The sequence below is a fragment of the Oncorhynchus clarkii genome, chromosome 6 (genome assembly GCF_045791955.1).
Source record: "Oncorhynchus clarkii lewisi isolate Uvic-CL-2024 chromosome 6, UVic_Ocla_1.0, whole genome shotgun sequence".
Classification (NCBI taxonomy): Eukaryota; Metazoa; Chordata; class Actinopteri; order Salmoniformes; family Salmonidae; genus Oncorhynchus; species Oncorhynchus clarkii.
The window spans coordinates 68,376,025-68,390,807 of NC_092152.1; the positions used below are offsets into that span (position 1 = coordinate 68,376,025).

At 42.0% G+C, this 14,783-nt stretch overlaps 1 protein-coding gene across 1 annotated transcript in view; it reads right to left on the reverse strand.

Moving 5' to 3' along the window:
- Positions 1–1,119: 1,119 nt before the first annotated feature.
- LOC139411525 (interferon regulatory factor 8) overlaps positions 1,120–14,783 on the reverse strand; it is a 57,752-nt gene continuing 44,088 nt past the window's right edge. The window contains exons 7-14 of the mRNA XM_071157991.1: positions 8,466–8,639; positions 6,290–6,473; positions 5,398–5,501; positions 3,664–3,772; positions 2,885–2,932; positions 2,368–2,772; positions 2,060–2,175; positions 1,120–1,545 (exon numbers count right to left, since the gene is read on the reverse strand). Coding sequence (XP_071014092.1) covers positions 1,348–1,545; positions 2,060–2,175; positions 2,368–2,772; positions 2,885–2,932; positions 3,664–3,772; positions 5,398–5,501; positions 6,290–6,473; positions 8,466–8,639 — 1,338 coding nt within the window. The 3' untranslated portion in view covers positions 1,120–1,347. The remainder of the gene's footprint in view (positions 1,546–2,059; positions 2,176–2,367; positions 2,773–2,884; positions 2,933–3,663; positions 3,773–5,397; positions 5,502–6,289; positions 6,474–8,465; positions 8,640–14,783) is intronic.

Genomic DNA, 14,783 nt, shown 5'->3' on the forward strand with positions numbered 1-14,783 from the left:
GTTGTTCCATTACTAGTAAACTCATTCCCTCCCTCAGACACACGTGATTTCACTTGTGGGATGTATGGTGACGGGTGCTACTACCATGGAACTGAGAGTCTATGGTGGCTAGTATGGGTACACCTCTGGAAAAATGTTTTTTTTTAGGCCGCCTGCGTCTTTCAAAGTATTCAATGAAATACACACCCAGGAAAATTATGTAATTTTACAATTTATTCTGGTTTATTGTGTGTTGAATAGTTTTAGCTGTGGTTTTCAAGCCATCACCAAAGACTCAATCAAAGATATGTTCAGTAAGTGACTTCATAGATATTGTTGTATAACAGCTCATAAATAAAATACAAGCCAAATGAACAGATTCACTGAAAAGTTTGATATTCATTTCAAAGTTTGAAAAATGAATTCAGAGAGAGTAAAACAGTGGGCAGAATAGGATAGTAAAACCTATCTATATCAAATACAATCCAAGCAATCATGTTGCTGTTAAAATCTCTCATACGGTATAAGAAAAACAATTCTACAGTACAAATTGAAAAAATATAAAAGTTTTAAGGAGGTTATACATATAAAGAAAAGAAGTAATCTGGTGTTCTGGTAGCTAAATGTCCTGCTATAGTGGCCCTTGATTTACCATGTATAAATGTATATACACTTTGACATGATGACTAGTATGGACTATTGGATTGAATATCAATCACATTTTCCATCATAAAAAAATACATTAAAAGCAGGTGAGAAATCTGACAAACAAAAGCTAGTCAATTGATAGACACAAATTCTTATATAACATTCAATACTTCAGGGTTTATTCAATCAAATTTACTGCTCTAGTAAACTCACCACATTGTTTAAAAATGAATAGTGATAACCTTGATGATAGTAGGTTTACAAGACAGAATAGTTAAAACCCCTATTTATTCAGAATTATATTAATTAAATTTGTACTGTGTTTTATTTCTGGATTGGTATATGTGGTATACTTCCTGGGGTGGTATATTTGATGAGTAAACCCTTTAATACATTTACAGCACCATTTGTAATACGGTTGTATAGTACTTCCCTTTCTTGACACACAGTGTCTCTGTAACACCCAAGCTGCATAGCGTTGGGTCCTATCAGTTCACACCTTGCAAGTGTTGGCTTTGTTCTGATCCTCTATCCCATCTCTTTCTCCATTCATCAAAGTATGCCCTTGCTCATTGGCTCTGAAGAATTGAAAAGCATTGCTGTAAGCGAGGGCTAAAAGGTGTGAGAGGCTGAAGTGTATGTTAGTGACACATTTCACCATATGTCATGTCAGTCCTTTCTTGTTATATCAATGAGGGGGAGTGAAGGAAGGTGCTCTGTTCAGGCGGTGATGGGCATGTTGTCCCTGTAGCAGGCTGCCCTCTGGGGGGCGGTGTAGCTACACAGGTCCTGGTAGATCCGGGCCATCTGCTCCCCGGCATGCAGCTCGTCTGACTGGATCTCCAGGTTAGGACTGCTGTACTGGGAACGACGCATGCTCACTGCATCCAACAGCTGCTGGCAGTTCACTGGAGTGACCTGTGGCCGAGCACAGACAGAGAAAGAAGAAGAGGAGGGGAGAGGGAGAGAAGGAGAGGGGCAACTGTAAGCTCAGTCTGCCAGCTTCTGACAGTAGACTGGAGTGATCTGAACACAACCAGACAGGGAGAGATGAGAGGTAACTGTTAGCTCAGTTTGTATTTTTATGGTACACTCTTAGAAAAAAAGGTGCTATCTAAAACCTTAAAGGGTTCTTTGACTGTCCCCATAGGAGAACCCTTTGAAGAACCATTTCTAGTTGCAGGTTCCATGTAGAACCTTTTTCTACAGAGGGTTCTACATGGAACCCAGAAGGGTTCTACCTGGAAGCAAAAAGGTTTGGGGACAGCCCAAAGAACCCTTTTGGAACCCTTTTTTCTAAGAGTGTAGTGGTGCCCTTTTGACCAAATCACCTTAAAGACTAAAGTTACCTCTATTTACTCAAACACATTATGGGACTGTGCAGGGGGGATACCACATGTTTCAGTGATCCAGGGGATATAATCTCTGCTACCTGGACGAGGATAAGTTTGCTCTTGGCTGTGCTGAGGTCATGAAGCTCCTCCCCGAAACACAGGGTCACCATGGGGTCAGGGGCGGGAAGCTGGCCCTCCTGGTACAGCTGGAGAGCTGGGACAAACAAAGCAGACAGAGAAGAGTTTATTACACAGACAGAGACTGCTTCATCATAACTGCACACTGATGAGTAAAGGCATGTACTCCAAAGAGTATATGTCTGTCAGTCAAGAGTACATTAATTCCTGTCCTCTTCAGAGCACAACATCCTAAATCAAAAAACAACATGAGTTCCTTCCTCCTCACCTTCGAAGAACCTTCCTGTGTCAAAAATCTTGACCACAGCATCTCTCTCCAGTTTGCATGGCCCCCCAGGGCTGTAGTGGGGGCCCAATCCCCCCTGCCCGCTCCAGAACACACGACTCTGGCACAGCCTCTTGATGAAGATGCCCTCGCGGTTGGCACGGACCAGCACACCCCTCTCCAGGTGGCCCAGGAGCTTGCGAGTGACATGGCGTTGGCGCTCAACCTCGATGAGCTCAGCAGGAGGGAAACGGACGTTCTGCAGGCTGTCTGGGAGACAGTAGGGGGACCTGTGCTGGACCAAGGGAGGCTGACCCGGAGAGATACGACAGCCATCAGCATGAGATGTCACCACGCTGTCCATCAGCTTCCCACCATAGAAGAAGTTAATGATCATCTGGGAGAAGGCTGGAAACAGAGGGAGGAAAGTGTTGAGTAAGCCACCGCATTGTCTTCTATTAAGTCTCGCAGAGGAATGCAAATAAATACATCTGTATTTAGAAATACTGAGGAAACATACCGTTATTGAAAGAACCCATCGGCGAGGGATCTTGATGCCCCGGGAAGACTGCAGGGTAATAAAATAAAATAAAGATAACTGACTGTGGTATAGATTTTTTATATAATTTTATATTATATCTATCATGAAATTCAAATGTTACCTTCCTCTCACATATGCAATATGCTCGTTAAGATGCAATGATCTTGAGTGACCGTGAAAAACATCTGACCCCTCTATCATGTCATGATTTGTCATTTCATCAAAAAATACAGCCCGTCAAGCACAACAGACTCACAGGCGGGGTGACCAAGAAAAAAACACCTTATTCAGCAAAGTGCTAAAGGAAATTAGCAAATCCTTCCCCCTCTAGAATTCTAGAATCATGTAAACAAGCTTGTGTTAGAAGCCATAACTGCAAGGTAGTGTCGCAGAGTTTTGCGTCGCTATATATGCAGTTATTTTTTAATTAATAAATCGCAACTCTCACAAAGGAGGAACCGTAGCCTCATAGAACAACCCACAATAACGGCCATTTTGATACAGGAGTCATAAACATGCAAGTTTCTCTACACATCTTAAAAAAAATTATCATGGAAAACAGCTAGACAGATACTTTTAACAAAGGACAATATGATGTATAGGCATTTGATAACTAATTAAATAGATCAGATAATTCACACATATATATATATATATATATATATATGTTCCAGTTGCCACTGTATGAAAGTGTTTAAATGGACATGACACCACTGCATGTTGGAGACACTCCACTAGATTGGATGAAAGACCCTTACCACTGGCACTGCCCTGGGACCAGTACTCTGGGCTGGGCTGCATTCTACAGCCATCCTCCTGGGGAGAGTGGCTCCTCTTGACGATGCCAAGGTACTCATCACTGGAAGACTGACAATGGAATGACACACCATGCAATTAGTCTCTAATAACCATACATCAACAATCATACATATAATCACACATATTTAGAAACAGAAGAGGTAAGCTAGTTGATAGTGGAGGATAGAGACAGAAAAGGAGAGAACTTGAGCGACAGTAAAACAAGAAAACAGAGAGAGTGAAGTTGGTGAGAAATATAGACAGAGAGAGTGAAGTTGGTGAGAAATATAGATAGAGAGAGTGAAGTTGGTGAGAAATATAGATAGAGAGAGTGAAGGTGAGAAATATAGACAGAGAGAGTGAAGTTGGTGAGAAATATAGACAGAGAGAGTGAAGTTGGTGAGAAATATAGATAGAGAGAGTGAAGTTGGTGAGAAATATAGATAGAGAGAGTGAAGTTGGTGAGAAATATAGATAGAGAGAGTGAAGTTGGTGAGAAATATAGATAGAGAGAGTGAAGTTGGTGAGAAATATAGATAGAGAGAGTGAAGTTGGTGAGAAATATAGACAGAGAGTGAAGTCAGTGAGAAATATAGATAGAGAGAGTGAAGTTGGTGAGAAATATAGATAGAGAGAGTGAAGTTGGTGAGAAATATAGACAGAGAGAGTGAAGTCAGTGAGAAATATAGACAGAGAGAGTGAAGTCAGTGAGAAATATAGACAGAGAGAGTGAAGTCGGTGAGAAATATAGATAGAGAGAGTGAAGTTGGTGAGAAATATAGATAGAGAGAGTGAAGTCAGTGAGAAATATAGATAGAGAGAGTGAAGTCAGTGAGAAATATAGATAGAGAGAGTGAAGTCAGTGAGAAATATAGATAGAGAGAGTGAAGTCGGTGAGAAATATAGATAGAGAGAGTGAAGTTGGTGAGAAATATAGATAGAGAGAGTGAAGTTGGTGAGAAATATAGACAGAGAGAGTGAAGTCAGTGAGAAATATAGACAGAGAGAGTGAAGTCAGTGAGAAATATAGATAGAGAGAGTGAAGTTGGTGAGAAATATAGACAGAGAGAGTGAAGTCAGTGAGAAATATAGACAGAGAGAGTGAAGTCAGTGAGAAATATAGACAGAGAGAGTGAAGTTGGTGAGAAATATAGATAGAGAGAGTGAAGTTGGTGAGAAATATAGATAGAGAGAGTGAAGTCGGTGAGAAATATAGATAGAGAGAGTGAAGTCAGTGAGAAATATAGATAGAGAGAGTGAAGTTGGTGAGAAATATAGACAGAGAGAGTGAAGTTGGTGAGAAATATAGACAGAGAGAGTGAAGTTGGTGAGAAATATAGATAGAGAGAGTGAAGTTGGTGAGAAATATAGATAGAGAGAGTGAAGTCAGTGAGAAATATAGATAGAGAGAGTGAAGTTGGTGAGAAATATAGATAGAGAGAGTGAAGTCAGTGAGAAATATAGACAGAGAGAGTGAAGTTGGTGAGAAATATAGACAGAGAGTGAAGTCAGTGAGAAATATAGACAGAGAGAGTGAAGTTGGTGAGAAATATAGATAGAGAGAGTGAAGTCAGTGAGAAATATAGACAGAGAGAGTGAATTTGGTGAGAAATATAGACAGAGAGAGTGAAGTTGGTGAGAAATATAGACAGAGAGAGGAAGGGAAGAAATGGATGGAAAGAAGAAAAGCATACCTGCTTCACCTCTTTGATGAGCTCCTCCAGGTGTGCAGAGCTGCACTCCATGTCAGTACTGTCACCAGGGCTAGATGTCAAAGCTGCTGCTGCACTTTTACCTGCTGGAGCAGAGGGGACAGCATGGTTGTAAGTATTATTGTCACAGCTATTTTTTATATTTACTATGGAAAAGGCTGATGGTCAAATGTAAATCAAGTCTCAGCAGGAAGCTGTCTTTGTCCAGGTGTCTATGTTTTCAACTCTGATCAAGGCAGCGTCCTTCTGCTGAAACATTAGTGACTTTTAATAGATCATTTGGGCATGGACGCAATTTTTGTATTTTATTTTATTTTTTACCCCTTTTTCTCCCCAATTTCGTGGTATCCAATTGTTTTAGTAGCTACTATCCTGTATCATCGCTACAACTCCCGTACGGGCTCGGGAGAGACGAAGATTGGAAGTCATGCGTCCTCCGATACACAACCCAACCAAGCCGCACTGCTTCTTAACACAGCGCGCATCCAACCCGGAAGCCAGCCGCACCAATGTGTCGGAGGAAACACCGTGCACCTGGCAACCTTGGTTAGCGTGCACTGCGCCCGGCCCGCCACAGGAGTCGCTGGTGCGAGATGAGACAAGGATATCCCTACCGGCCAAGCCCTCCCTAACCCGGACGACGCTAGGCCAATTGTGCGTCGCCCACGGACCTCCCGGTCGCAGCCGGTTGCGACAGAGCCTGGGCGCGAACCCAGAGTCTCTGGTGGCACAGCTGGCGCTGCAGTACAACGCCCTTAACCACTGCGCCACCCAGGTAGCCCTGCGTGGGCGCAATTTGACTCTACATCCATTCAATGCAGGTGTTTATAATGTTCATTATTCTAATGTCTCCATAGTGTAAATATGAACTCACTCTTCTGCTCCTCCTCGGGGACAATGCGGTACACCTTGTAGGGCTCAGAGATGTCCAGCTGGGACCTGTCTCCCACCTCCTCGAAGTCGGGGCTCTTATTGAGGGCACACCGCAGCCTGGTCTTCCATGTAGCAGGCTCAGCCTTCTCCCCCTCCTTAAACTTCCCCTTAAACACCGCCCAGGCCTGCAGGGAGGGAGCAGGTGCATTAGAACGAGAGCCATAGTAACATACATCCAAAAATAACACATACCTGCTGGTGCTGTCAACAACTTGTTATATTGAAAAAGGTCTGGAACTGAACGAAAGAGATTAGAAAAGTCCGTGATGAAGCCATGCATAGAAGTAATTAGAACTCAACTACTTTGATAGGCAGAATACAATTAATCACATGATAAATACAGGTAGGATACATGAAACAAAAGGTTGAATTGTAATGACATGAAACTGGACAGGTTCTGGTTTAAATGATTTGTTAACTGTTAAGTTATAATTACACAAAGATAATAGATTTTCAATGTAATCTCACTCTGCTTGACTTGGCCATGGGCTCTAATTTAGCTGGCTCCAAGGAGGCGCAAGTGTCAAACGCAGATTAGTTTGCAATTTCATCATGTAAAAACTGGTGCACTGGCATTTTCCAGCCCTTATGCCAGGTTCGGCAATTTACCTGTCTAACATCAGCTCGCTTGCACTGAGGGCAATATTTGAGATGTGTCCTTAAATACAAGCGCAAAAGTGACAATTTCATGGAGCGCTAATGGGGAGTTTAATGAGCCACAAAAAGTAGGTCTTAACGGTAACACAGTTGATAATGGCATGGCTTTTGAGAGGTGGCCTTTCCAGGCATGGTGCACAGTGCCCATGGAAGAGAGATGTACCTTTCATGCCAGTGAATCTCGTATTTAGAAACATTAAAAAAACTATGTTTAATTCAAAAAATGTTTTTAAAATAATCATAGCCTCCCCTTATTCAAGGCCGATTTAGCAGCATTGCACAGATGCATCTTTTTATCCGGGCCATTAGCCAAGTAGCCTAATAAAGGGGTTTTAAACGGTATGCTGAGAGTGCTTAGAAATATTTTGCCCTCATGCTTTCTCACAATTCACATACCTGCATAGTTAATATCGCTTGTTCAAGTATCCATCCTCATCTCCACAGAGTGCATTTAATCTGGTTACCAAAGATACGCTCCTCCAAACGTATGAAAATTATTCAATTAATCAACGGTAGGCCTCGGCTATATTTTGCTTATTGATAACGTGCCTCACACATACAATGCGATTTGTGGGAGCCTAGTATTTTTTATTTTAGATGAAGTGCGATGCGTAAAGACATGTAGGCTATAGGCTATGCTCATTGAAGCCAATTACAACACTGTTGACTGACACCATTCCAAACATAGACTATTGAGCTAACTCATATGTTTTTTTTTACTGTTGCTATTACTTATTACTGTAGCATATGCTATTTAATAAGCTGTAGTATAAATCCACAATGGACCAGGACGAGAATAGTCCATGGCCCAGCCGAATTGGAGTTGATGACAATACAAAGATCATCAATAACCTAGAGAACTCAGACAAATGCATGCATTATTAAGCCATGCAATGTGTTGAGGGGTCAAGCCCTTGTCACACCTACAACTTGTTTATTTATCAAATCCCAGCCCTTTAGCGCCACTGCCAGCTATTGTGCTTATAATTCTGGCTGTGAAAACAGCACAAATGTTTCTGACACACCCCCAGACCAAGAGTTACTGCCAGCACTTAGATTTAGCATTGTGTTAGGTTTGTTAAAATAGAGCCCCATGACTCAAAGATCAACGTATTGTCAATTATGTCATCATACTCTGTAGCCTATTTATGTGCGTTACAGGTGGTGAGAATGTGTTATTAAACCAACAACACGTAATGCACACCTGCTTTATTTGTAGGCGCATACTAAACAATTAATGTGTAGCCTATTTATGCGCGTTACAGGCGGTGAGAATGTTTTTGTAAAACCTACAAAACGTAATTCTCACCTGCTCTATTTGTAGGTGCGAAAAAAAAGTTTGTGCTATATGTCTTTCCATAAGTGGTGCGGAAGGCTAAACATATCAGTGATTTAAATATGCTCTCAAATCTACCGCTATCAACAAAATCCTCTTTTGAAATGTATGCCAATGAACCTACCTTGAAGATAGAGGCGTCGACCTCCTGGTTGTAATCCTGCTTCCCAGCATGTTTCCAGGGGATGCGGAACATAGTGCGACTGTCGTCCTCCCAGAGCAGCCCCGGGTACTGGCCGCTCTGGATCTGCTCAACTAGCCACTGTTTCAGCCTCCGACCGCCCGGGTTTACTGACATCTGTCATAAACATTCACAAGACATGTCACTGTATGGGCTGAACGTTTGTTTTAATTTGATACTTATTTGTGATAATTATGAATGTATTTCAAGAGAGAGAGAGTAAAAAGTCAAACAAGATAATATTGGTTTATTATTTCAAAACAACTATCTTTTTATATAGCTAACGAGGGACCACTCTTGAAGAGTTTAAACAAAGACAACTAAACCTTACCTTTTATTTTTGTATTGATAAGTCCTTTAGATATCCTTGTGATATCCTTCAAATAGCTTATTGAAGACTATTAAACCCTAACACCAAGACGATGTCTCAGAGGCAATAGAATAAATCTTTACTCGCATAACAGTTTCATCTCTTCTTTCAGATGAATGAAGTATTGACTGCAAGCTGATTGGACAGATGCGTTTCACTTGTATCCAATCGGGTTTAGGAAATACTTATAGATAAACCAATTCGGAAGTCTTGTTCTTGGAAGCATGGGCATTTACAAGAAATCATCTGACAGGAGATATCGTAGTAGGGTCTATGCCACAGTTGGCTACAGACGGCGGGGTATTGAACAATCCTGGATAATAATTAGTCAAGGATAAAGGGAATTTCACCGCGTCATAAAATTACATTTTACAATAAAGGTCGGTCCAACAGGTATTGTTCCTTCGTCACCCCACTGGTGCAGGTTTTACTACAGCCTAGGCTGCATTCAAACATACTGTAGGTGTAAGCAGAGTGACTTTCATGTTGGCTATGTTGGACAGATATGTACTCTGAAATAGATGAAATTATAAAGTGTTTATCATGTTACCATGTGAATTCGTTTTTATTTCATGGGAATAAGAGTGTAAAAAAAGAAGACAAAGTCTCTAATGCCAACATGCGCATTCATAGCCCTTATACTGAAAGGACTATACACAAAACATTAGGAAAACCTGCTCTTTCCATGACATAGACTGACCAGGTGAAAGCTATGACCCAATTATGATGTCACCTGTTAAATCCACTTCAATCAGTATAGATGAAGGGGAGGAGACAGCTTAAAGAAGGATTTTTAAGCCTTGAGATATGGATTGTGTATGTGTGCCATTCAGAGGGTGAATGGGCAAGCAAAAGATGTACAGAACACCATACAAAGAACACCATACCTACTGTGTAGCATGGGGGTGGAAACATCATGCTTTGGGGCTGTTTTTCTGCAAAGGGTCCAGGATGACTGATCCGTGTAAAGGAAAGAATGAATGGGGCCATGTATCGTGAGATTTTGAGTGAAAACCTCCTTCCATCAGCAAGGGCATTGAAGATGAAACGTGGCTGGGTCTTTCAGCATGACAATGATCCCAAACACACCGCCCAGGCAACGAAGGAGTGGCTTCGTAAGAAGCATTTCAAGGTCCTGGAGTGGCCTAGCCAGTCTCCAGATCTCAACCCCATAGAAAATCTTTGGAGGGAGTTGAAAGTCCGTGTTGCCCAGCAACAGCCCCAAAACATCACTGCTCTAGAGGAGATCTGCATGGAGGAATGGGCCAAAATACCAGCAACAGTGTGTGAAAACCTCGTGAAGACTTACAGAAAATGTTTGACCACTGTCATTGCCAACAAAGTGTATATAACAAAGTATTGAGATAAACTTCTGTTATTGACCAAATACTTATTTTCCTCCATAATTTGCAAATAAATTCATTAAAAATCCTACAATGTGATTTTCTGGATTTTTTTTCTCATTTTGTCTGTCATAGTTGAAGTGTACCTATGATGAAAATTACAGGCCTCTCTCATATTTTTAAGTGGGAGAACTTGCACAATTGGTGGCTGACTAAATACTTTTTTGCCCCTGTACATGCAACTTAAAAGTTAGATCTCACAAAATGTATATTTGAAAACGTTTGGACATCACAGCACCCTTGAGGGAATCTTATTTGTCAGAAAAGGGATGTTCATATGATCGGGAAGATATACAAAACCTTGCAGAGAGCATATCCAACTGACAATCTCTTATAAAAAACTTTAAACTTTAAAAAACTGATGTTGGCAAAAGATGGAAGGAATGTTAGCATAACTAATGAAATTACAGCTAACAAAAGAGTATGCTTAATCCAGTGTAAGATAATGTATAGAATTAATTATGCAAGAGACAAAATTCACAAATTATACAGTACAACGGCAGAATCATGTCTTCAGTGTTAAACAAATAATGACTTAATAATCAATGCTTTTTATGAAGTCCGGAAGTTGTGGATGGAGCTAGAAAGTTGGCTGTCAGAAGTATTGCAATGTAAACTTAATCTTGAATCTATTCTGTCTTTATATTTCAAGACATTGCATATGGGGGTGTAGTGAGATGGACGATTCTCTTCTCACCACTCATCTTGAAAAAATGGATACAAAAAGCTTGAAATCAATCAATTCGCCATCATTAACACAATGGGAAAATTGAATAATTTATTATTTAAATATTGAAAGTGCGTGGGCTATGGAGAGAAACAAAATGGTGCAGTTTCAGGCCATGTGGCGGAAAATTACGTGGGCCCTGGAGATGGGGGTCTGTGCTAGTGGGTCTAGCCAGGTGGGATATAGTTATTGTTTGTATGATGTTGTCATTTGTGTGTATGTTTTGTATTGTTTATAAAATCTTATAAAAAAAGAATGGTTCACCACCTAAAGGACATCCAGACAACTGTGGGAAGCATTGGAGTCAACATGGGCCAGCATCCCTGTGGAGCACTTTCGACACCTTGTAGTCCATGCCCCGACGAATTGAGGCTGTTCTAAAGGGCAAAAGGGATGCAACTCAGTAATAGGAAGGTGTTCCTAATGTTTTGTAAACTCTGTGTATATGCTAAAAATAGCCTGCCCTACAGTAGAGAGCTGATTTCATCTGACTAATATTAAAACTACACAGGAATGGTTCAGTGGTTTCAACAGATACTGCAGGACTGAATGTTGGCGGAGAGGGTTAACTTGTTGTGCCCTATCCTCAGTACTGTATTCAGACAGCCTTTGTATGTATCATTTCGAAACTGAGAAAAGCAGTTGTGGTGAAGGTAAGGTCACATGTCCAGGGTGCGTTTTGAGGATTTGAGCCATGTCGTGGTCTGGCCTCACCTGTATGGCGGGGGTGGAGTCTGTATAGGGGGGGACTGTTTGGGGAAGCTGGGGGTGGCATGGTCTCTGGGTCAAAGAAGGACTTCTCACTGAGGGGAACAGAACACTCATTGTTACTACTGTGTCCATGCCAGTCTGGGGTGGCACTGCCAAGGCACTCTGTCTCTGACCAACCCCCCATCTCTGGGTCTTTCCCTAACACATACACAAATAACATTTTACTTGTCACATGTGCTGAATACAGTAGGTATAGACTGAATCGTGAAATTCTTATTTACGTGGCCTTCCCAACGATGCAGAGTAAAAACATATATCTTTTTAAATGGTAACACTAGGAAAAAAATACACAAGAATGGAGCTACACTACATGACCAAAAGTATGTGGACAGCTGATCGTCGAACATCTCATTCCAAAATCATGGGCATTAATATGGAGTGGTTCCCCCATGTGCTGCCTCCACTCTTCTTGTAAGGCTTTCCACTAGATGTTGGGACATTGCTGCGGGGGACATTAGTGAGGCTGGGCACTGATGTTTGGCGATTAGGCCCAGCTTGCAGTCAGTGTTCCAATTCCTCCCAAAAGGGTTTGATGGGGTTGAGGACAGGGCTCTTGGCAGGCCAGTCAAGTTCTTCCACACCGATCTCGACAAACCATTTCTGTATGGACCTCGCTTTGTGCACAGAGGCATTGTCATGCTGAAACAGGAAAGGGCCTTCCCCAAACTGTTGCCACAAAGTTGGAAACACAGAATCACTAGAATGTCATTGTATTCTGTAGTGTTAAGATTTTTCTTCACTGGAACTAATGGGCCTAGACCAAGCAATGAAAAACAGCCCCATACCATTATTCCTCCTCCACCAAACTTTACAGTTGGCACTAAGCATTGGGGCAGGTAGCGTTCTCCTGGCATCTGCCAAATCCAGATTTTTCAGTTTCTGTCATCACTCCAGAGAACGAGTTTCCACTGCTACAGAGTCCAATGGCGGCGAGTTTACACCACTCCAGCCGACGATTGGCATAGTGCATGGGGATCTTATTAAGCTTGTGTGCGGCTGCTCGGCCATGGAAACCCATTTCATAAAGCTCCAGACGAACAGTTCTTGTACTGACGTTGCTTCCAGAGGCAGTTTGGAACTCTGTAGTGAGTGTTGCAACTGAGGGAAGATGATTTTTATGTGCTATGTGCTTCAGCACTCGGCAATCCTCTCCTGTGAGTTTGCATGGTCTACCACCTCGTGGCTGAGCCTTTGTTGTTCCTAGATGTTTCCACTTCACAATAACAGCACTTACAGTTGACCGGGGCAGCTCTAGCAGTGCAGAAATTTGAAGAACTGACTTGTTGGAAAGTTGGCATCCCATGATGGTGCCACATTGAAAGTCACTGAGCCCTTCAGTAAGGCCAATGTTTGTGTATGGAGATTGCATGGCTGTGTGCTCAATTTTATACACCTGTCAGCAACAGGTGTGGCTGAAATAGCCGAATCCACTCATTTGAAGGGGTGTCCACATACTTGTATACAGGTCCTGTGTAGCTCAGCTGGTAGAGCAAGTTACTTGCAACGCCAGGGTTGTGGGTTCAATTCCCAAGGGGGACCAGTATGTATGCACTCTACTGTACATTGCTCTGGATTAGAGCATATGCTAAATGACAAAAATCTCAAATGTAAATATGTACTGTATATACGGGGAGTACCAGGTCAATGTGCAGTGGTATGAGGTATTTGAGGTAGATATAGAAAGTCTACTCCCCCTTTCAACATTTTCAGCTCATAGACTGGAATTAAAATGTCATTTTCCCCATTGATTTACATATCCTACCCACAACTACCAAGTGAAAAAAATATTCTGGATTTTTTTATTAAATCTATTTTTTTTTTAAATTGACTGAAAAGCTTGGTTAGACAAGTGATAACAATCCTGAATTACCTCAGGTGTAACCAATCACCTTCAAAATCACACACTAAGTTTATTGGCCTCCATCTGTGTTAAATTGAAGTGATTTGCATGATTTCAGGATAAATTCAGCAGTTCAAATCAAATTGTATTTGTCACATGCACCGTTTTCAACAGGTGTAGGTAGACCTTACAGTGAAATGCCCTTAATTACAAGCCCTTAACCAACAATGCAGTTAAGAAAAATACCTAAAAAAATAAAGTAACAAATAATTAAAGAAATAACAATAGCGAGGCTATATACAGTGGGTACTGGTACAGAGTTCATGTGCGGGGGCACCGGTTAGTTGAGTTATTTGAGGTAATATGTACATGTAGGTAGAGTTATTAAAGTGACTATGCATAGATACTAATAACAGAGAGTAGCAGCAGCGTAAGAAGGGGGCAATGCAAATAGTCTGGGGAGCCATTTGATTAGATTTTCAGGAGTCTTATGGATTCGGGGTAGAAGCTGTTTAGAAGTCTCTTGGACCTAGACTTGGCGCTCCAGTACCTCTTGCCATGCGGAAGCAGAGAGAACAGTCTATGACTAGGGTGGCTGGAGTCTTTGACAATTTGTAGGGCCTTCTTCTGACACAGCCTGGTATAGAGGTCCTGTATGGCAGTAAGCTTGGCCCCGGTGATGTACTGGGCCGTACACACTACCCTCTGTAGTGCCTTGCAGACGGAGGTCGAGCAGCTGTCATACCAGGCAGTGATGCAACCTGTCAGGACACTTTTGATAGTGCAGCTGTAGAACCTTTTGAGGATCTGAGGTCCCATGACAAATCTTTTCCATCTCCTGAGGGGGAATAGGTTTTGTCGTGCCCTCTTCACGACTGTCTTGGTGTGCTTGGACCATGTTGGTTTGTTGGTGATGTGGACACCAAGGAACTTGAAGCTCTCAAGCTGCTCCACTGCAGCCCTGTCAATGAGAATGGGGGCGTGCTTGGTCCTCCTTTTCCTGTAGTCCACAATCATCTCCTTTGTCTTGATTACGTTGAGGGAGAGGTCGTTGTCCTGGCAACACACGGCCAGGTCTCTGACCTCTTTCCTGTAGGTTCCCTCTGCTGGGTAGTGAATTGCAAAGCAAACACTCAACCATAAGCACCAG